The sequence below is a fragment of the Miniopterus schreibersii genome (assembly GCF_964146895.1).
Source record: "Miniopterus schreibersii genome assembly, chromosome: 10".
Lineage (NCBI taxonomy): Eukaryota > Metazoa > Chordata > Mammalia > Chiroptera > Miniopteridae > Miniopterus > Miniopterus schreibersii.
In genome coordinates this window covers 9,874,194-9,895,301 of record NC_138110.1, presented here as the reverse complement: position 1 = coordinate 9,895,301, position 21,108 = coordinate 9,874,194, and the positions used below count along the sequence as shown (strand labels likewise).

At 45.8% G+C, this 21,108-nt stretch overlaps 1 protein-coding gene across 1 annotated transcript; it reads left to right on the top strand.

Annotated features, from left to right (window-relative positions):
* Positions 1–1,298: 1,298 nt before the first annotated feature.
* Positions 1,299–19,788, top strand: DDX27 (DEAD-box helicase 27). Its single transcript, XM_081150251.1, has 21 exons — positions 1,299–1,466; positions 3,526–3,672; positions 5,573–5,632; positions 5,835–6,000; positions 6,568–6,608; positions 6,734–6,820; positions 7,510–7,615; positions 8,502–8,675; positions 9,328–9,478; positions 11,753–11,852; positions 11,986–12,127; positions 13,003–13,156; positions 13,978–14,059; positions 14,170–14,347; positions 15,570–15,676; positions 15,868–15,970; positions 17,511–17,605; positions 17,699–17,822; positions 18,603–18,690; positions 19,305–19,379; positions 19,663–19,788. The coding sequence occupies exons 1-21, from the start codon at positions 1,374–1,376 to the stop codon at positions 19,679–19,681; spliced, it is 2,292 nt and encodes a 763-aa protein (XP_081006377.1). The 5' UTR covers positions 1,299–1,373; the 3' UTR covers positions 19,682–19,788.
* Positions 19,789–21,108: the final 1,320 nt, after the last annotated feature.

The following is a 21,108-nucleotide window of genomic DNA, read 5'->3' as shown; positions in this document are numbered from 1 at the left end:
TTTAGGTATATACCCAAAGGAATTGAAAAGAGGGACTCAGATATATCCTTGAAATATTTTGTTGTATGTCACTGTATGTCAGTGTTCATTTCAGCAGTATTCACAATAGCCAAAAGGTGGAAACAACCCAAATGTCCATCAACAGAAAAACGAAAAAACAAAATGTGGTATAGACCTACAAGGAAACATTATTCAGCCATAATGAAGTTCTGACACATGCTTCCCCATGGATGAACCTTGAAAGCCTTTTGCTAAGTGAAATAAGCCAGACACCAAAAGACATATATTTATTGTATATTGCAACATCCATGAAATATCTAGAATAGGCAAATTCATAGAGACAGTAAGTAGAGGAGAGGTTGCCAAGAACCGCGGAGAGAGAGAATGGGGAGTTATTGCTTAATGGGTACAGTTTCTGTTTGAGCCCATGAAAAAGTTTTGGAAAACTACAGTAGTGATGGTTGCACAACACTGTTGATGTAATTAATGCCACTGAGTGGAGCATTTTAAATGGTTAAAAAAAGACAACTGAACATACTTCGTGGTACAACTCTTGCAAGTAGAAGTGCTGATGTGGAAGGATCAAATGTCTACGAAGGATGGGCTTCACATAGGAGGCGATGTTTAGGGAAAGTTGTCTAGAGGAAGTAATCACAACCTGCATTTCAGAGCAGTATATCCACAAGCAGCAATGAGAGAAAAAGTTTCTGGTAAGTCTGAGGCCTATTTTCCTAACCACCCTGGAACCACTGCCTAGCTTATTATCTTGGCTCTGTTATTAACTGTCTCCGTGGCCTTGCAACCCCTGTGCCTCAGTGTTCTCATCTGTAAAATGGCGATAGTAATTTTACTTCTGCGAGGGTTGCTGTGAGAATTAAATTAGTTAATACACGTAAAAGAACTTAGCAGGACTTGGCACACAGTAATCATCCTCTAAGTGCTAGCTGTTCTTATTTCTTTTCTATGAAAATGTTTATTGTGGGAAATCTAAGAAAGAAAATAAAAATCACATAGAATTCTACCGCCCAGAGAAAATCCCTGCCAACCGTTTATTGTATTTTATGTACATAAATATACACATACGGAGCTTATCCACGCACCTCTTCGGACTCCCTCGCCCCTCGCCCACCGCCAGGTTCCCACGGCTCCGCCACCGGGACAATGGAATTTGACGGAGACAAAGCCAGCCCCGGGATTTTGTCCTGGAAACCACGCCCCGCACTGCCGCGTGCGCACTCTCAGGACTCGGGCGCTGTTTATCCGCACGGGCCGCGTCACAGCGGAAGTGACGTAGCAGTGACGCGAGCCAGCGGCGGAAAAGCCAGAGCCGGCCTGTGCGCCGTGAGGCTTCCGAGAGGCGCGGCTGCGGCAGCATGCTCGGGGAGCTGGGCTTCATCGGGACCATAGGCGAAGATGACGAGGTGCCTGTGGAGCCCGAGTCTGACTCCGGAGACGAGGAGGAGGAGGTATGAGCCCCTCGGGGGTGGGCGCGCAGCGGCCGGCAGGCAAGTTTCCTGGACCAGCTTCCCTTCCCTGAGATTCCTCTGCCCCTGTCCCCAGCTCGTCAGCATTCCTCAGTCAGGTCCGGCGTGTGTTTCTAGAAGGGTCTCACCGGGAACCCCAGATCTTCCTCAGTTTGCTCGGCACTAGCTTTTCCTCACCTCCGCACTGTGGCCTTGGTGAACTCAGTACCCATTCCCTGAACCGATCATCCAGGCCGTGTAATAGAGATCCAGAGGTGAAGCGAGTCCTGGTTTCTGCTCAAGGAGCTGTGGTTATCCTTTTTTAATATCTTTATTGACTTCAGAGAGTGGGAGAGAGAGAGAGAGAGAGAGAGAGAAACATCAATGAGGAGTCATTGATCGGCTGCCTCCTGCACGCCCCTGCCTGGGGATCGAGCCCGCAACCCGGGCCTGTGCCCTGACTGGGAATCGAACCGCGATCTCCTGGATCCTAGGTCTACGCTCAACTGCGGAGCCACGCCGGGCCAGGCCAATACTTATATTTGTTATACCTACTGTTGAGCATTCGGGACCTAGCAATGAACAAGATGGACAAGGACACCACTCTCCTGAAGGGTATTTTGGGGCTGGGGTGGAGGCACAGACAGGAAGCAGTATGGCAATTAAAAAGGGATCAGTGTCACGGAGAAGGTGCTGGCCCTTCAAAGATCCAACCCCAGTGTTTTCCCCTCTGTGACCTCCTCTGTCTACTGACACTTCCATTTGGGTGTCCTATGGCCTCCACAAATTCAGCTGCTCCAAAGCTGAACTCTAGTCTCTCTCTCTCACCCTCCCAACCTGCTCCATCTCAAGCCAGAACTCTTGGAGTCATCCCTGACAGCTTCCGCCTCCCCTCCCCTCCAGTGTCCTGCAAGCCTGCTTAGGAATCTCTCTTAAGCTTCTCCCCCTCTCTCCATCCACACTGCTTCCATCCTAGTCCCGGCCACTGCCAACTTGGGCCTGGATACCTAGAATACCAGTGTACCTGGTCTCCAGCTCTTTCTCTTGCCCCCCTCTAGAGTAGTCACTTAGCCAGAATGATCTTTTTAATTCTTGAATGGAAAACTGTTATAAAAAAGGGGTAAAGCAAATGTGGCAAATGATAATGCAAAACTTCAAGACGGAAGCGCTGTGTAACTATCAATAGTTAAACGAGGCACTCGAGAAATGGTAATCGTTACTAATAATGAAATTTAGGGCCAGAGTTCTTATGAGGTGGTTTAACTCATGGGAAAATGTCAGTATAGCACGTGTTAGTTCTCCGGGTTTTCTCTTCTCAACTTACCCTCCTGAAGCTGTAGAGCAGCCAGTCTTCTTTCCGTTTCTGAATGTATGGGTTTTTAAAGTTATCTCTTTGTTATTGATTCTAACTTAATTAAATTGCAGTCAGAGAACAGATTCTGTATAATACAGGGTGTTTTTTTTTAAATGTATCTTTATTGATTTCATAGAGAAGGAGAGACAGAGAGATAGAAACATCAGTGATGGGAGAGCCATTGATCGGCTGCCTCCTGCACGCCCCCCACTGGGGATCGAGCCCAAAGCCTGGGCATGTACCCTGACCCAGAATCAAACCGAGATGTCCTGGGTCATAGGTCGAAATGCTCAACCACTGAGCCATGCCAGCTGGGCAATATTGATTTTTTTTTTGAAAGCTATTGAAGATTTGCTTAAAGGCCTTCTACATGGTCAGTTTTTGCAAGTATTCCATGTGTGCTCAGAAAGAATGTTCATTCCCTAATGGTAGGTGCAGCTCTCTCTGTATGTTCATTGGAATGAAGCTTAATTATTGTGTTGTTCATGTTTTCTACAGATGTACTCATTTTTTGTTTGCTTGATCTATCAGTTACTGAGAAAGGTGTGTTAAAATCTCAAGTAACAATTACAGATTGGTCAGTTTCTTCTTGTCATCTGTCTATTTTTGCCTTGCAGATTTCTCTCTTGTTGGGTACCCTCATTTTCTTCTTCCTTTTCCAATGTTCTCTCATCTCAGTCCCATAATCATACTTCTTTCTCTTCTCAGGGGCCCATTGTGCTGGGCAGAAAGCAGAAAGCCTTGCAGAAGAACCGCAGCACCGATTTCAACCCTGACTTCATTTTCACTGAGAAGGAGGGAATGTATGATGGCAGCTGGGCCATGGCTGATGTCATGAGCCAGCTCAAGAAGAAGGTAAGACTGATAGTGATAGGCAGTCTGGGCCTTGGGCTGTTACGGTTGAACAGTGTGTTAAGAGTTCTAATCCTGAGCTCACTGCCTTTGCCATCTGCTTACATTCAGCAGATATTGAAACTCCTTTGGAAATATGTGGTGTAGTTTTGACGGGGTAGGAAGTGATCATAAATTACCCATAATCTTGGTTAAAACCAAACAAGTGCGAAATGTTGCAAAATGGATTTATTGCAGACTATAAACATATTTATTGATCTACAGATGATATTGAAAAGTATCAATAATATTTTATTGCCTTCCTTAAAATGTCCATGACAGCTTTTCCTGGAGGAGGGGATGGTGAGCTCAGACTAACTTCAGTTTATTTAATAAGAGAGACCCTTCTTGATTTTATAGACATTAAAATGTGTGTGTGGGGGGGGGTCTTAGAGGAAAGCTGATAATACCAGTTCAGTGGTTTAGAAATACCAAGCATTACATATAAATTGCTTGACTTAAAAAAAATGGATATAGCTATGTTAAAAATGGTCTCTTTTTTTAGGTGTTCACTCCTTGTTTTGAATATTATAAAGAAACCTTGGTAACAAAGAATCCAGCAGGTGCTCTTGGTTGATAGCTAGGCTCTGTCCCACAGATACTGTCATTTTCTCTCACTTGCCGGATAATCTCATGTGACCTCACATTTAGGGTCCCTGGTTCACATACAGCAGAGCTAAAGCTCCCACAGATGTCATTGTTACCTATTTATTTGTCAAGATCCTGTGTTTCTTTTTTTTTTTTTAATCCTCACCCAGGGATATTTTTTTCCATTGCTCCTCAGAGAGAGTGGAAGGGAGAGAGCAAGAGGGGAGTGGAAACACCGATGTGAGATAGACGTATTGATTGGTTGCCTGCCAAATGCACCCCAACCAGGGCCAGGATTGAGCCTCAACCAAGGTATGTGACCTTGGCCGGAATCAAACTTGGGACCCTTCATTCTGCAGGCCAACTCTCTATCCACTGAGCCAAACTGGCTAGGGCGAGGATATTTTTTCCATTGCTTTTCAGAGAAAGTGGAAGGGAAAGAGAGAGGGAGAGAAACATAGATGTGACAGAGACACATCAATTGGTTGCCTCCTGCTCACACCCTGACTGGGCGGAGCCTGCAACCGAAGTACGTGCCTTTGCCAGAATCGAACCCAGGACCCTTCAGTCCGTGGGCCGACACTAACCACTGAGAAAAACTGCCCAGGCCCATGTTTCTCTTTGAGTCTGGTTAACAAACTAGACAGTGTATGGAAGTTATTTTCTATTTCATGCACTTAAAAGAGAAATATCTGCTCAGGGCACTTTAATCTGACTCTGCTGATCATGTGCTGATTAAAATAAAACAGCATTGCCTTTTCAAGGTCATCTTGAGGTTTTTGGTGGTTTTTTTGTATATAGAGCTAATGTTTACTTCAGAATAAACATTAACAAACAGGGAGGGAAGAGAATCAGAACTTTCACAGAGTTGTACTTTGTCATATCTTACAGACAAAGCAGAATTACAATGCATGTAACAAAAACAGTAAAAGTATCCTTTTAAAAGCTGATAGTTACAAGTGGGGTTGGGTTTTTGTCTAACTGGCAAGGGGGACTTTTTAAAGTAGTATATAGATACAATGTGACATCTCTTGCTAATTTTATTATTCTGAAGAGTAAGCACCTTCTAAAATGTGGATGTTTTTATTGGTTCCAGGTAATTTAAAGTTTTTCACAAATGGACCACTTATTTAATGTGTTTCTGGCTGTGAATAATCTATGGATTGATTAATCTATCCCAGTGTATGTTAATACCTGAGGTCAGACGTTCAGAGAAATCTTACTTTGCCTCTTTCCCATATGTATATTCTTTTCATCCCCGTGTTTTTATCTGCAGAGGGCAGCCACTACACTAGATGAGAAGATTGAGAAAGTTCGAAAGAAAAGGAAGACAGAGGTGAGAAAGCAATGTGGTTACTTGTCTTCAAGGTGAGCCTGCAGCTGTAGCCTCAGCTGCCCCCTCCCCCCACCCCCGGTTCCTCTTCAGGCTTCTCTGTGTGTCCGCTGTGCTAAGAATCCACGAAGCATAATGTTCTTCGGTTCTGCATTTCCTGAAGTTTGTCGTCACCTTGCTTTATTGTACTTTTTCCCCCTCCCAGGATAAAGAAGCCAAGTCTGGGAAGTCAGAGAAGGAGAAAGAAGCCAAGGAGGGCTCTGAACCGGAGGAGCAGGAAGGCCCGGGAGGGAAAGATGAGGAAGGCTCGGGAGATGGAGAGTCGGAGACTGATTACTCATCAGCTGATGAGACCATCCTCACCAAAGCAGGTAGGTGATGCCGTGGCGCTGCCAGAAACGGGAACAGGACACTGGAAAGCGTCCGCCTTTACTGGTAGGATAGCCGGTGCTTTTTCACACAGTTAAATTTAAGATCTCCCTGTTGAACTCCTTTCTGCCAGCTCCTCTGTTTTCTTGGGATTTTGTTAGGGTTGTACTTTGTAGACGGAGTTTACTCTTTTCCTCATCTCCAGCCTCACACAGCCGCCAGCCCCTCTGTAACTCAACCTTATTTGGGTGCTGGGTCCCCCACATCTCACCTCAGATGGGTCTAGCCATGTCGTGGCTGCTCCATAAATATTTCTTGCAGAAATGAGAGCTAAAGCATCATAATATAGCATAGAGGTTGAGAACTTGGTCTCTGAAACTTGGTGAGTTTGCTTCCTGTCTGCACTGCCATACAGTTACCTCGTCTTTGAAACAAGGTTAATGACAGTCCCACCCTCAAGTCGTGTGGATTCAGTGAGCTGTCCACATACTGCACTTAGGACGGTGTCTAGTGGACTGTAAGTGCTCAGTAAGTATACGCCCTGGTTAACACTGTGCTTTTCTCCGCAGACACCCTCAAAGTGAAAGAGCGGAAAAAGAAGAAAGGACAGGTGAGCGTGGGCTTGGAAAACAGCGTGCAGCTTGTTTTTGCAACCTAAAAGGATTTTAAGGTCAGTTTGTTTTTTTGGGCCCTTTTTGTTGAATTCTCATTCTGTCTTTTGATTTTCTCGTGTAGGAAGCTGGAGGATTTTTTGAAGATGCATCTGAGTATGACAAAAACCTTTCATTCCAGGACATGAACCTTTCCCGCCCTCTTCTGAAGGTAGTGGCTTCTTTTGACAACTGTGGGATTATTGTAGTTGTCTTGTAACTGGGCTCTTTGCATCCTTAGACTCTGTTTTCCACACAGCTGCCAGGAAACCCTCTTAAACAGAAAGTTCCATCTTGGCCTTCAAGGCCCAGCCCTTCTGGGCCCCTCTAATGATGTCTCTTAGCACTCGTTCTGCTCCAGCCATACTGGTCTCCCCACTGGCCCTCAAATAGGTCATGCATCTTCTTCCTCAGGGCCTTTGCACTTGCTCTTCTCCCTGCCTGGAAAATTTTTTTCAGAAATCTGCTTGCATTGCTCCTTGCCTCTTTCAGGGTTACACTCAGTAACCACTGCTCAATGAGGCCTTTCCTGACAACCCTACTGTACATTGCACTCATTTCCTCCCCACTGCCGCCCCGCCGCTACCCTCCCCAGCCACTTCTCTCCATAGCATTTATCTCCAGATGGTATGTGTTTGTTTTTGGTCTGTTTTTTCTATCAAATTGGAAGATTCCTGAGGGCAGAGTTTTTATTTCCTTTGTTTACTGCTATATTCTCAGTGCCTCACATACAAGAGGCACAATAAATGTTTGTGGATTAAATGCTGGGGTGGACTAAGATACCACTTGTTTGGAAACCTGCCTTGTTTGTTTCATGCTGAGACTCCCCCTTTTCCTCTGTGTAATTCTTTTTTTCTTCAGGCCATTACAGCCATGAACTTTAAGCAGCCCACCCCGATCCAGAAGGCGTGCATACCTGTGGGACTGTTGGGGAAGGACATCTGTGCCTGTGCAGCCACTGGGACAGGTAAAAAGGATAGGGGCTTGGCTGGGGGGATGCAGAAGGAGAATGTTCAGCCTAGAGCAGGCTCTAGGTTGACTGACCAAAAGACCACTTTGGTAAATACACCAATATAATTTTTTTATTATTGTTGTTAATCCTCACCGAAGGATATTTTTTTCCCCATTGATATTTTAGAGAGAGTGTAAGGGAGGAAGGGGAGCGGGTGAGAGAAAGAGAGAGAGAGAGAAACATCAATGTGAGAGAGACATCGATCGGTTGTCTCCCACACTTGACCCTTCGGTGTGCTGGCCAATGCTCTAACCACTAAGGGCCACAAATATAACTTTTAATGCAGTAACAGTATATATTATTTAGTAGCTCCCTTTAAAAAACTTACTGTAGCTTTGGCCGGTTAGTTGGACATCAGCCGGTGCACTGAAGGGTTGCCAGGTTGATTCCTGGTAGAGGGCATGGTCTGAACATTGATGTTTCCCTTTCTCCCTCCCTTTCCCTTTCTCTTTCTCTAAAAATTAATTTAAAAAATCTTTTAAAAAGAGAAAACACAAACAACTTACTATATATTTTCCTGTTTCTTCAAATTCTCTGCTTTTTAAAAATGATTGCATAGTATTTTATTACATGACTGTTTTTTACTATATAATTAACTGCACTAATATACAATGTTGCACTGAACATCCCTTTTATAAAACTTTTCTTCTATGATGAGGGCCTATTGTGGAAGGCAGAGTCATCAAGGAGATATTCTGATAGAATTAAACGAAGAGGACCGTCATCAGACCCCCTGTAACCTGTGACTCATAACTGTCGGACATATGTCTGTGCTAAGGTGAAAACTTAAACCTTGAAGGGACTGAAGGTCTCCTTGCTTTCTTCCTGCCCTTGTCTCCAGGTAAAACTGCTGCTTTCGCGCTGCCCGTCTTGGAGCGTCTAATCTACAAACCCCGTCAGGCTCCAGTAACCCGAGTGCTCGTGCTGGTTCCCACCCGAGAACTGGGCATCCAGGTGCACTCGGTCACCAAGCAGCTGGCCCAGTTCTGCAACATCACCACCTGCCTGGCTGTGGGTGAGTGTCTGGCTGAAGGCAGCCAGCTCCTAAGAGACCGTGACGTGGCAGAGGATGGGTTTGCCCCAGCATCCGAGGTTGATGGGTGCCAAGGAAGCCTCTATGTAACTGAATCCGCTTAAAAAGTGGACGGTGTGTTTTTATAGTAGATAGTGGGGGCAAAGGGAGAGGGTTTGATTGAGACTCAACCAGTCTCGCAGAATGAAACTTCAAAATTATGAGGGGAGGGGATTTTTTTTGGTACTAAAGAAACTTAGGATATCATTTCTGCTTTGCCTGGTTAATGAATCAAATATCGTTTGGGGCAGAATTTTTCTGATGATGTTGTATGATAGTGTTGTCCTACCTTTTTACCCTCCGTATGCTGTGGGAAGTCAAAGGTGATGTAGGAAGAATCAGTTTTGCAGCTGCTCCTCTCAGTCCTTAGATGCCTGAATCTGAAGTGCCTTTGTGTCGACATCTTTTTCGATTTTTGCATTTAACACAACTGTCGTTGAATAATCTGTCTCTCCAAACAGATTGTAAAATCCACGCATGTGGGGCCTTTGTCAGTTGGATTCTCTGCTGTTTCTTCTGCTTCTGGCATGAGACTTGGCAGGTGGCAGGGCTCAGTCAGTACTGAACTGGCTGCCTGGTGGGGCTTTTTCCACAGGCGGCCTGGATGTAAAGTCTCAGGAAGCAGCTCTTCGGGCAGCGCCTGACATCCTCATCGCCACCCCAGGCCGACTTATTGATCACCTCCACAACTGCCCTTCCTTCCACCTGAGCAGCATCGAGGTGCTCATCCTGGATGAGGCCGACAGGTACTCCTCTGGGGTCCCAAGGGCCATGGCCCCAGATAGGAACCCACCACCCTGTATTACTCTCCATGGCTCTCACCAGTTGAGCTGCTCATGTCTGGGCCTTTGTCCATCCTTAGCCCAGATTATTCTACTCTCTTTCTCCTTCTGTAATGTGATGGTTAAAAGGGAAGGCAGGTCAATCCTGGCTCTGCTACTTCCTGAGATTTGAAAACATCATTTAGCTTCTCAAAGAAAAACCTTTTCTTGCTTGTAAGTAGGGGATAATAGTAGTACCAGCCTCGTGGTGTTGAGGATTCAAGGAGTAAGTTGGGTTCAGTGCGGGAGCATAGTGAGGACTCCACAGACAGCCTCTCTCAGTGTGATGAGGGGCTCCCTCCCTCTCTCCTTTGTTTCCCTTCCTCCTTTCCTTCCTCATATGTTCTACCTGCTTGTCTCTTTCCTTCATGACTGAAAAGAATAGAGCCTTAATGACCTAGACTAATGAGGAAAGTGGGGGCAGGGGAAGGAGGCAACAAAAAACCCCAAAGCCTGTTCACGTTTACTCAAATTGCAGCATCTCCAGACTGAACAGGTCTTTAACTGAGCTCTTATCCATATGCCCCTCCCTCTCTGTCTCGTAAACAACAGCGCAATCTTTTCCATTATTCTAGCCAAAGTTCTTAACGTCATTCTTATCTCCTGGTTTTCACACCCCTAAAACATCCATCGATAAATTCTGTCAGCACTTGCCCACTTTGGGGTTTCTGCATTTGCCATTCCCTCATCTTGGAATGACTTCCTTTACCTCTTGCTCCAGTTGTCACTTATCTAAGGGGCCCTTGTTGGCCACTCTCTATAACAGGTCCTGTTCCCCCTGCATCCTTCTGTTCCTGCCTTATGTTCTCCAAGGTGGTATGCCTCGCTGTCCTCTCCTCATTACCTGAATGCTGGTGTGGTGGTTGTATCCTGCCTCTCTAGAACGTCATGTTTGTAAAGGGCCAGCTTGGCATTGCTCACTGCGGCATCCCATTGCCGCATCTGGAATCTTGCAGATGCTCAAAGAGTGTTGAATAATTGACTGACTGACAGAGCAAATGAATCATCGAAGTAAAGGAGATCGTTCTCAGTCAAGGGAACCTGATCTGATTCAGGTTTTAAAGGGGAGGGGAGTTATATTCTTCAAACATGTCAGCATCTCAAATGACGTGGAAAGGCTGTGGAAGTTTTAGATTGAAGTGATTAAGGAGACATGACAACTAAATGTAATACCAGATTCTCAACTGGAGCCTGACCTGGAGAGAGAAATACTGTAAAGGACTGTGTCAGTTGAAAAAACCTGGAGTTAATCTCACAGATTACTGTTACCTACAAAGAGAGAAAGGTTCCTTTACCAGTGGAGAGAGCAGGCAGACACCCCCTTATCCAAGTGTTCAAACTGATGATCTTTGTCTCTCAACAGAGAGGGAGTGAGGTGCACATCCGCACCCCTATACGGTCTTCCTGTGATGATTTACTGAGCACAGTCTCTGGGAAATAGACAAATACAGAGTGTGGAAAAGGCTGAGGGCACTTTTCTAAATTAAGGGAGACTAAAGAGACATGCTGATAAAATGCAACATAGGAACTTTGGTTCCTAGACTGAAACAATAAAAAGGCAGCTACAAAATGATATTTGGGAACAGCTAGGAAAATTTGAATATGGACTGTACTTTAGATCATGTTACTCAAACTTAAAATTCTTGGGTATGATAATGACGTTGTGATTATATAGAAGGTCATTGTTCTTAGGGAATGTGTGCTGAAGTATTTAGGCGTAAGGTGTCATGATGTCTGCAACTTAGTTGTAAATAGTTTAGTCAAAAAAAAAAGATTAAGCAAATGTGGCCAAATGATAATTCTTAGTGAATCTTGTTAATACTAATAAAATAAGTAAATAAATGAGCCTGAAACATAACCAGTGGTTAGAGCATCAGCCCTGCGGACTGAAGGGCCTCTGGTTCGATTCTGGTCAAGGGCACGTACCTCGGTGGCAGGTTTGATCACCAGCCCCCGTCAGGGAGTGTGCAGGAGGCAACCGATCAATGTGTCTCTCTCACATCGATGTTTCTCTCTCTGTCTCTCTCTCCCCCTTCTTACTCTCTCTGAAAAATCAATGGAAAAATATCCTCAGGTGAGGATTAACCAAAAACACACACAAAAAACCCAACATCACCTGTTTGCTGTATTCTGCTCCTCATTGCAACAGAAGCGAGCTTAGTCTGTTTCTGTTGATTCCTTCCTTTGCTTGCTCACCAGGATGCTGGACGAGTACTTCGAGGAGCAGATGAAGGAGATCATCCGAATGTGTTCCCACCATCGCCAGACTATGCTCTTCTCAGCCACGATGACAGAGGAGGTGGGCTGTGGGGAATCTCCTAGGCGGGGTGAATGGAGAAGACAGTGCAGAGGACCCTGGCCTGGGCTGGGGGGCGGGTATCTCCCCCTCCCCCCGGCAGGCTAGTGAGCATCCCTGCCTTTGTGCCTGGCAGGTCAAAGATCTGGCTTCTGTCTCCTTGAAAAACCCTGTCCGGATATTTGTGAACAGCAACACAGATGTGGCCCCCTTCCTGCGGCAGGAGTTCATCCGGATTCGGCCGAATCGGGAAGGGGACAGGGAAGCCATTGTGGCAGGTGAAAGCCCAGGGTGGGACTGAGCAGGGTGGGGTGCTTGACTCCCTTGGCTTCATGGGTGCCACACTGGAGCACTTGGGTTTAGCCTGGGAGCCTCCTCCATCCAGCCTCCCCTGACCTAGAGTGTTGGGCTGCCATTCCTTCACTCTATCACTTTCAATATATCTTTCCTTGCTTTCTCTTAATCGCCTCCCCTTCTTCCCACCATCCAGTCCTTATGTCCTGCTGAACTCCCAACCACTTCCCCCCACTGCCCCTCTGGCCCTTAGTACGGGCCACTGCTGTGTGTTGCCTGGACCATTGCAGTAGCCTCTTACATGGCTGTCCTGTTTCCACCCTTGTCCCTTGGTAATCCATTTTCCACCCACAGATCATTTAAAACAGTTGTTTACAAATGAGCATTTGCCCATTACTTCCTTATTTAAAGCCCTCTGGTGTCTTCCATTGCTCTTCGGCTAAAATCCATGCTCCCTAGCAAGTTCTGTAAGACCCTTTGGCCCCTGCCTGCGTTTGTTGCTTTTGCTCTTGGCGCTCCAGCCACATTCCCCTCCTTTCGCTTTCTCAAACCCACAAGCTTGTCCTGCAGGCCTTTGTGTTTGCTCTCTCCTCTGCCTGGAGTCTTCCCCAGAATCTTCTCACAGATGATCCTGTCTTGTCATTCATCTTGAGAGCAGCCAGCGCTGAAGCCACCTCCTCCTTCTCCCTTCGCTCTCTCGTGGGCAGGACTTGATTCTTTGTCTCGGCCCTGGAATGTGAGCTTCACAAGGGCCGGGACCTCACCTTATCTCCCTGGGACCAGGCACAGCACCACTGCACGAGCGAGGAGAGAGTATGTTTCGGAGATGGCTGCTGGCTCACTCTTCTCTCCCTGCCAGCTCTGTTGACAAGGACCTTCACCGACCACGTGATGCTGTTCACCCAGACCAAGAAGCAGGCCCACCGCATGCACATCCTTCTGGGGCTCATGGGACTGCAGGTCGGCGAGCTCCATGGCAACCTGTCACAGACGCAGCGGCTGGAATCCCTCCGGTAAAGTTTGGGGTGGGAGCTGGCTCCTATCCACCCTTCTTGGGCAGGCCAGAGAGGGCTCTCCTAATTCAAAAGAGGGAAAATACCACCCAGAAGCTGTGTTAGAGTAATAGGGGATGCAGGTAGCACAGTCTCCCTGGAAGGTCATGTCTTAGGTACGTTCTCTCACAGATGATGATACTCATGCCCCAGGCTTGTGCGTGGGAGCTGCTGAGTGGGGCTACGGCAGGAAGTTCTGACTTGAGACGATTTAGCATCTGTCTTTCTCTACAGCTGCTACAGAGCAGTGGACAAGCCTGGGGCTGCTGGGAGGAGATTTGGAATCAAAGCTGGCTGCTGTTTCTTGACCATTTACTTTGCCAGGCCCTGTGCTTTTCTGTGTGATTCCTCGTTTAATTCTCACAAAACAGAGTCAGCCTGGTAGGCAAGGAGGAAGGAACCCTTTAGAGCTCTCCCACCTATCTCTGTTCATCATAAGCAGCTGAGAGTTGTTTTCTAAAGAAAAGCTGTTTTGAATGTTGAGACATTTGCATATGCTACTTCCTATATACTCTAGCTCTGTGGTCACCAAACTTTCATATGTATAGGAATTATTATTGCATAAGGTGGTATACACAAAATGGTGTTTGCCCCACTTTATGGATTATTTAAGGGGACATGTAAATATAGATGGGCTGACATTTAGGATCTGTCCCCACTATGCTAGTCTGCACTCTGCTGCTTAACTCCAAATGGATTTGTTTTCTTTCTGGTGGCTCCTGCTCCTGCAGAGCATTATTGGTAGGGAATCTAAGTGAACATCTCTTTGTGTCTATTTCCAGGCGCTTTAAGGATGAACAGATTGACATCCTTGTGGCGACAGATGTGGCAGCCCGTGGACTTGACATCGAGGGGGTCAAAACGGTAAGCAGGCTCCACCTTCATTGAACTTTGGGTGGAGTTTTTTTGCCTCCTTGTGTCCCCACTCTTCCCCAACTCCCAGGTATGACTGGTGGTCAACTTTAACCTTCCAGGTAATCAACTTCACAATGCCCAATACCATCAAGCATTATGTCCACCGGGTGGGGCGAACAGCACGTGCTGGCAGGGCTGGGCGTTCAGTCTCTCTGGTGGGAGAAGAAGAGCGGAAGATGCTGAAGGAGATTGTGAAGGCCGCCAAGGCCCCTGTGAAGGCCCGGATACTTCCCCAAGGTGAGCAGACACCACTGCAGCAGCTCAGGGCAGTTTGGGTAGGTGGAGCAGGGTCCTAGGTCAGACCCCGTGGGACAGGGCAGGAGCAGAAGATAATGGGTGAGAGCAGGAGCTTTTTAGTCAGGAGCCAAACTTGAATCTCTGCTCTGCCACTTCCTTGCTGAGTGACCCTGGGCAGGGCTCACCTCTCTTCTCTGGGCTTTAGTCTCTGTGTGTAAAAGATACTCATGATAGACGTGTGCCTCAAGTGCCTCATTAATAAGTATTTTCTAACCTTTGGGAAGAGAGGCCTCTTCTTAAGGGAAAATCCCCACTAATTTCCTGCCCCCTAGTCCTTGAGGGGCAAAGGGTAGGGAGGAGATCAGCACTTATTCTTTTTGGATATCTTTCATTCTTTTTGTTCTTTTCCCTAGGAGTCTTAAAAAGCACATCGTTTTTTAAACATTTTTTTTAAGTTATAAAAATAATACTTATTCAGTGTTGGAACTTAGTAAATAAAATAAGAGCCAAAGTGTAACTGTATGTCAAGGAACTCGCCACTGTTAGAATTTAGACATATCCTTTCTGACCTTTTTTCCATTCATATGTGTCTGTCTTTTTATTTCACTTTTTAATTTTCACTTAATTCATTTAGCCAGCAAACAGTTATTGAGTACTATTGCATGCCTGGTGCTATTTATTCTATTCTAGGAATTGGGAATACAGCAGGAAACAGAACAGCTGACCCTCTGGTTGGAGAAAGACAGTAAATGAGTTAGTAGAAGGTGTTACTGAGAACTACAAGAGGAGAGGTGCCTACTTTAGAAAAGCTGTTCAGGAAGGGCCTCTGAACAGGTGGCATTTGAAGTGGGTTCTGGATGACAAGAATGAGGTGGCCATGAGTGGTCCAAGGACAGAGGGCGTCAGGTAGAGAACACCAAGGCAAAGCCTCTGAGGCAGGAGCAAGCTTGATGTGCGAATAAAAGGGAAGAAAGGCCAGAGGGCCCAGGGCATGGCGAGCAAGGGCGAGACAGGAGGTCAGAGAGTCGGCAGGCTCCATGCTTAGGAGTTTAGAATTTATTTTAAAAGCACAGGAAGTCTTTGGGCGGGGTGGAAGGCTGTAAAGCAGAGAAGTCACACATAAAAAACCAATTTTCTAAGTCACTAAATGCACATCAACATTATTTTCATCAGTTACATAGTCTTCACCCTTATTTTAAAATATTTTTTCTCTTCCCGCAAGATGTCATCCTGAAATTTCGGGACAAAATTGAGAAAATGGAGAGGGATGTGTACGCAGTTCTGCAGCTGGAGGCGGAGGAGAAAGAGCTGCAGCAGTCGGAAGCCCAGGTGAGGCTGCACGGAGGGCTCTGGTCCCCAGCTCCACTCGGGAAGCAGATGCATCGGCCCCCCGAGATCCTGTGCTTGCAAGCAGATTGTCAGAGCCCCAAGCGTTTGCGGACAGTAGCTTCCTGCACCTGCCACGTTAGATATTATCAAATGTAGGTTCCATGGCAGGTACCCTTTTGCTCTCCCCCCAGATCAACACAGCAAAGCGGCTCCTGGAGAAGGGGAAGGAGGCGCAGAGCCACGAGCCTGAGAGGAGCTGGTTCCAGACCAAAGAAGAGAGGAAGAAGGAAAAAAGTATGTCATGAGGTTCCCCAAAAGCTAAACACAGAATTCATAGGCCCAGGCAATTCCACTTGGCGGTCTATACCTCAAATAATTGAAAGCGGGGACTCAAATGGATACTTACATGCCAGTGTTCATTGAAGCAGCATTCGCATGGGCAAAGGGTGGAAGCAACCCATGTCCATCCACAGCTGAATGGAGACACAGAATGTGTGTGCGTACAGTGGAATATTTTTCATCAGTAATTTAGTTCTGGTGCATGTTGTAAGGGTGAACTGTGAAAACGTGTTGAGTGAACTAATCAGACACAGAAAGACGAATATTTATCATTCCACTTATATGAGGTACCTAGCCGGGCAAATTCATAGACACGGAAAGTAGAATAGAGATGACCAGGGGGTGGGGAGAGAGTTATTAATGTAGCTTCTGTTTGGGGTGATGAAAAAGTTTTAGAAACAGAAAATGGTGATGGTTGTACAATATTATGAATATAATTAATGCTACTAAATTGTACACTTAAGAATGGTAAAATGGCAAATTTTATGTTAGATATTTTGCCACAAGAGTCAGGAAAATATTTTTAGGTATTCCCTTCCTTTTTCTCTGTTTTTAACAAACACAAATGAATTCACATTGTTCTATACCTTTATTTTTTCAATTAATTTTATAGCTTGGAGATAATTTTGTATAAGCACATGGATAGTCACCTTGTTTTTTTTAACATGGTTATGTGGTCGTCCATCAGATGGGTTGATTATAATTTATTTAATTAGTCCCCTGCTGAGGGACATTGAGGTTGTTTCTAATCTTTTGCTATTATTAACAAGTCTGTAGTAAATAACTTTGTACAGATGCCCCTTCACAATTAAGCAAATATATTTGATTTGCAGGGTAAAGCCCTTAAATTACAATTGTAGGTTAGACGTTATATGTATTTATTATTTTGTTAGGGATTGCAAAATTACCCTCCAAAAAGGTTGTAGCAGCAACTTAAGAAATACCTCCTATATATGACAGGACAAAAAATTTGGGTGTATGTATATTAAATTTCTGTGTTAAAAATAGAGTTACGACTATGTGGGGGCATGAGATCCTCATCTTTCACGTGGAGAGGTAGATGGAGAACGAAGGTCTCAAGGGGATTCATCGAGAACTAGTGGGACAAGCATGCTACTTAGTGAGGTGAGGTAGTCACTAGGAAAGGAAGTGGTTGCTGCTGCTTCTCATTTTAAGCCCTTACGTCCCAATTTAAAATGTGTGCACTTTTAATGTTTTTATTGATTGCAGAGAGGGAGGGAGAGGGAGATAGAAACATCAATGATGAGAGAGACTCATCCATCAGCTGCCTCCTGTACCCACCCCCCCACTGGTGATCGAGCCCGCAACCCGGGCGTGTGCCCTGACCTGGAATTGAGCCATGGCCTCCGGGTTCAAGGGTCAGTGCTTAACCGCTGGGCCACACTGCCTGGGCAATATGAGCACTTCTTAATGTAAGTTTAAAGAAAGATATAAAACACGAGATCTGAAATCTCATGCTCTCTTCTCATGCCAGTCGCTAAGGCTCTGCAGGAGTTTGACTTGGCCTTAAGAGGAAAGAAGAAAAGGAAGAAGTTTATGAAGGATGCCAAGAAAAAGGGGGAGATGACAGTGAGTGGCGTCCCCTTTGGAGTTGGGTCCCTGTCCAGAGGAATGGGTCAGGGCTTCCTCATCTGTTCCATACTCACGTCATCCTCTCTCCAGGCAGAGGAAAGGTCCCAGTTCGAAATCCTCAAGGCACAGATGTTCGCTGAGCGGCTGGCCAAGAGGAATCGCAGAGCCAAGCGGGCCCGAGCAATGCCTGAGGAGGAGCCCGCAAGAGGCCCTGGTAGGCATATGGGGAGCCCACAGGGGCTGGTAGGAAGGTTCTCTCTGAAACCCGTGCTTGTGGTCAGGGAGAAAATTGGAGGGATTGTGATAAGAGCCCACATTTTTTTTAATCCACACACGAGGATATTTTTTCCATTGCTTTTCAGAGAGAGTAGAAGGGGGAGAGAGAAACATCGATGTGAGAGACACACATCTATTGGTTGCCTCCCGCATGAGCCCCAACTGGGGCGTGGGATAAAGCCTGCAACCAAGGTATGTGCCCTTGGCTGGAATCGAACCTGGGACCCTTCAGTCTGAGGGCCAATGCTCTAACAACTGAGCCAAACTGGCTAGGGCAAGAGCCCACATTTTTGTAAGTAATGAGTATGTACTAAAGTATACAGCTATACCTTTATTGGCTCCAAGTGGTGAAGTGACTGATTAGTGGAAATAGCTAGGATTTGAAACCAGGCCTTTTGGACTCTGGAGCCTAAGTCCTTACCAGTTGCCACTTGGAGGAGTGGCTCAGGGTAGAGTGAAGTGAAGGTGGTCTTTGGCCCATTTCATGTTTAAGTGGTCCATTTCACTCTGGACTCTGCCATCATTCTTTGGAGTGGTTCCTTTAAACCTGGTACTTCTGACACCGTATCCCTTTTTCGGCCGGGATCTGATGTCTAACCTCATGTCAGTAAATCATCAGTCCAGAGCATCCGCTGAACTTGGAACCATTACCTTAAGCTTAAGGGGTTAGGAGCTTAGGCCAAAGAACACATATCTAACCCATTGTCTCTCTGCACAGCCAAGAAGCAAAAGCAGGTGAAGAAATCCGTATTTGATGAAGAACTCACCAACACAAGCAAGAAGGCCCTGAAACAGTATCGAGCTGGGTAGGGTTTTAAGTCATCATGGAGCTCTTGGTATTATGATGAAAGCTATGAACCCTCTCCCTCCTTCCCCACTCCCAATTCTCATATACCTATAGCTTTATGATATATAATTCCAAGGGCTTCTAGACAAAAGCCCTCCCACTAGCCTATCTAAGGATCCCAGGGTGAGAAGAGTAGGAAAGAGGTGTTGAGGCCCTTTTGCCTTGGAGGTAAAATGGGCACATTTTGGGTTCAGAAATGGAGCTTTTCCTCAGGAGAGTGATAGAACCCCCAAGGGATCCTGGTTTGCTCTTGGGAATGTGTTGTCCATTCCTCCTCTTCCCAATCCTCTGGGCCTGGGCTGGGGTGGGGTTAGATTACGCTTCCCAAGTAGTTTTATTACATACATGAGAATGGTGGGCAGGGCCTTTTCCAGTTTTGTTTTAAAGCTGGGCCCTGACTTCCACAAACCCATATTAACAGGTAGAAATACACACAGGCTGAAACCTCAGGACCTAAAAACAATGCATCCATTGATCCTGCTGCTTTGTGTGGGAGCTGGGTGGGGTGGGGGTGAGACCATCCACCTTTCCAACAGACCGCCATTTCAACATCTTGTCTTCTCTCACCTATAGCCCCTCCTTTGAAGAAAGGAAACAGTTAGGCTTGCCCCACCAGCGACGAGGAGGAAACTTTAAATCTAAATCCAGGTAATGTTTGCAGTTTTGGAGGACCAAAGGTTATGACTATTTGGGATTGTACAATAAATTTTTAATGGGAAAGGAGCTCCTTCCACTTTCTGATCTTTGGGGGAGTTGGTCTTTTACTCTGTTTTAAAAATTAAAGTTATTGGGGTAACATTGGTTAATGACATTATCTTTCAGGTATATCATGCTATAATGCATTTTCTGTATATTGCATTGTGTGCTCAGCACCCGAAGTCTAGTCTCCTTCCATTACCATATATTTGACCCCCTCTTGTTTTCTTAATAGGTACAAGAGGAGGAAGTAGCTGTGGTGGCCTGAAGAAGTTCGTGGGGGCGTTAGATCCCTTCCTTGTGGGGAGTCATCCTGGCTTGATCTTTTCTCCATTTGTAAAAAAGTTCTTTAAAGCTTTAAGAGGTCTGTGTCATTTGTACATTAAGAGTCAGCCCAGGCTCCCTTTTGCTGGTTAGTTTTTATATAAAGAATGTACTGAATGGAAGAAGTATTTTGGTGGCAGGGGAAGAAACCAATCTAATTGTGTATTTTATTCCTGTCTCTTCCCTCAATAGTGCAGTCTGCCCCCAGTGCACCAGCTTGGCACTGCCACATGTCCTTGGAATGCATCTTTGTGCCTGTAGAGAAGCTAGATGTTGAGGAAATTCTTACGAGTTCTCTTCTATTGATGTCCTAGAACTAAAAGCTGTCATTTAGCACAAACTTATACCAGACATTCTGTGTACTGAGCACTGTCTCATTTAATTCACTACGCCCCTATGAGGCAGGTACTATTATCCTCATTTTGCAGATAAACAAGCTTGGAGAGATGGAGTAACTTTCCATTGCACAGTTGGCAGTTCAGGTTTTGAAACCAGGGTCTACCTGAATTCATACCCTAACTCTTCACTACTTCGTGAAGTGCTGCTAGAGAGATGAAAGCTCATAGGGGACAGGAGTCCCCAGGTAAATTAGCTCCTTGTTGCAAAAGTTTGTACCCTGTAGAATGGTGGTTCTCTTTTTTGAATCACAGGTCCCTTTGAGAATTAGATGAAAGTTAGGGGGCACATCTTGAGAAGAGTTTATAGTTTATGTCATACAATTTCAAGTACACAGACACCCCCCTACAGCTAAAAAATTATTATCTAGTAGCACACGCCCTCACCATTAAAGGATGCTCAAAACTGCTGCATCGAACAGTTGCCAACAGAGGGTTCTAATTCCATTAATAAGGACACACCTGCATGGTGGAATGTGATTCAGATTCACCGTCTGGATGAACTTACAGAAAGATCCCCAAGTTAGGTCATTAGGCTAAAAAAATCAAGTGCCACCCTAGCTGGTTTGGCTCAGTGGTTAGAGCATCAGCTTGTGGAATGAAGGGTCCCAGGTTCAATTCCTGCCAAGGACACGTACTTCAGTTGCAGACTTGATCCCTAGCCCTGGTGGGGCACATGTGGGAGGCAGCCAATCAGTGTCTCTCTAACATCGATGTCCCATCCCATCCCGTCCCCGTCGTGCTCCCCCCCCCCCCCCCGGGTTCTACTCTCTGAAAAGCGATGGAAAAAATATCCTCAGGTGAGGATTGAAAAAAAGTCAAGTGCAGAACTGCACGTTTTTCTTTCTTAATCACTTTGCTGACTGGTCGTGAGTATACACATTTCTATGTCTGAATGTTGCTGACCAGTCACGAGTTAACTCGTGTCTGCACTTAAAATCTAAGTAATTTTAAACACCTTG

Excerpts from the sequence above, each read along its gene's own strand:
- DDX27 (XM_081150251.1), top strand. The coding sequence starts at position 1,374 with ATGCTCGGGGAGCTGGGCTTCATCGGGACCATAGGCGAAGATGACGAG. Across the intron at positions 13,157-13,977 it reads CAGCGGCTGGAATCCCTCCG|GCGCTTTAAGGATGAACAGA; the intron begins GTAAAGTTTGGG and ends GTCTATTTCCAG. Across the intron at positions 15,677-15,867 it reads TGCAGCAGTCGGAAGCCCAG|ATCAACACAGCAAAGCGGCT; the intron begins GTGAGGCTGCAC and ends CTCTCCCCCCAG.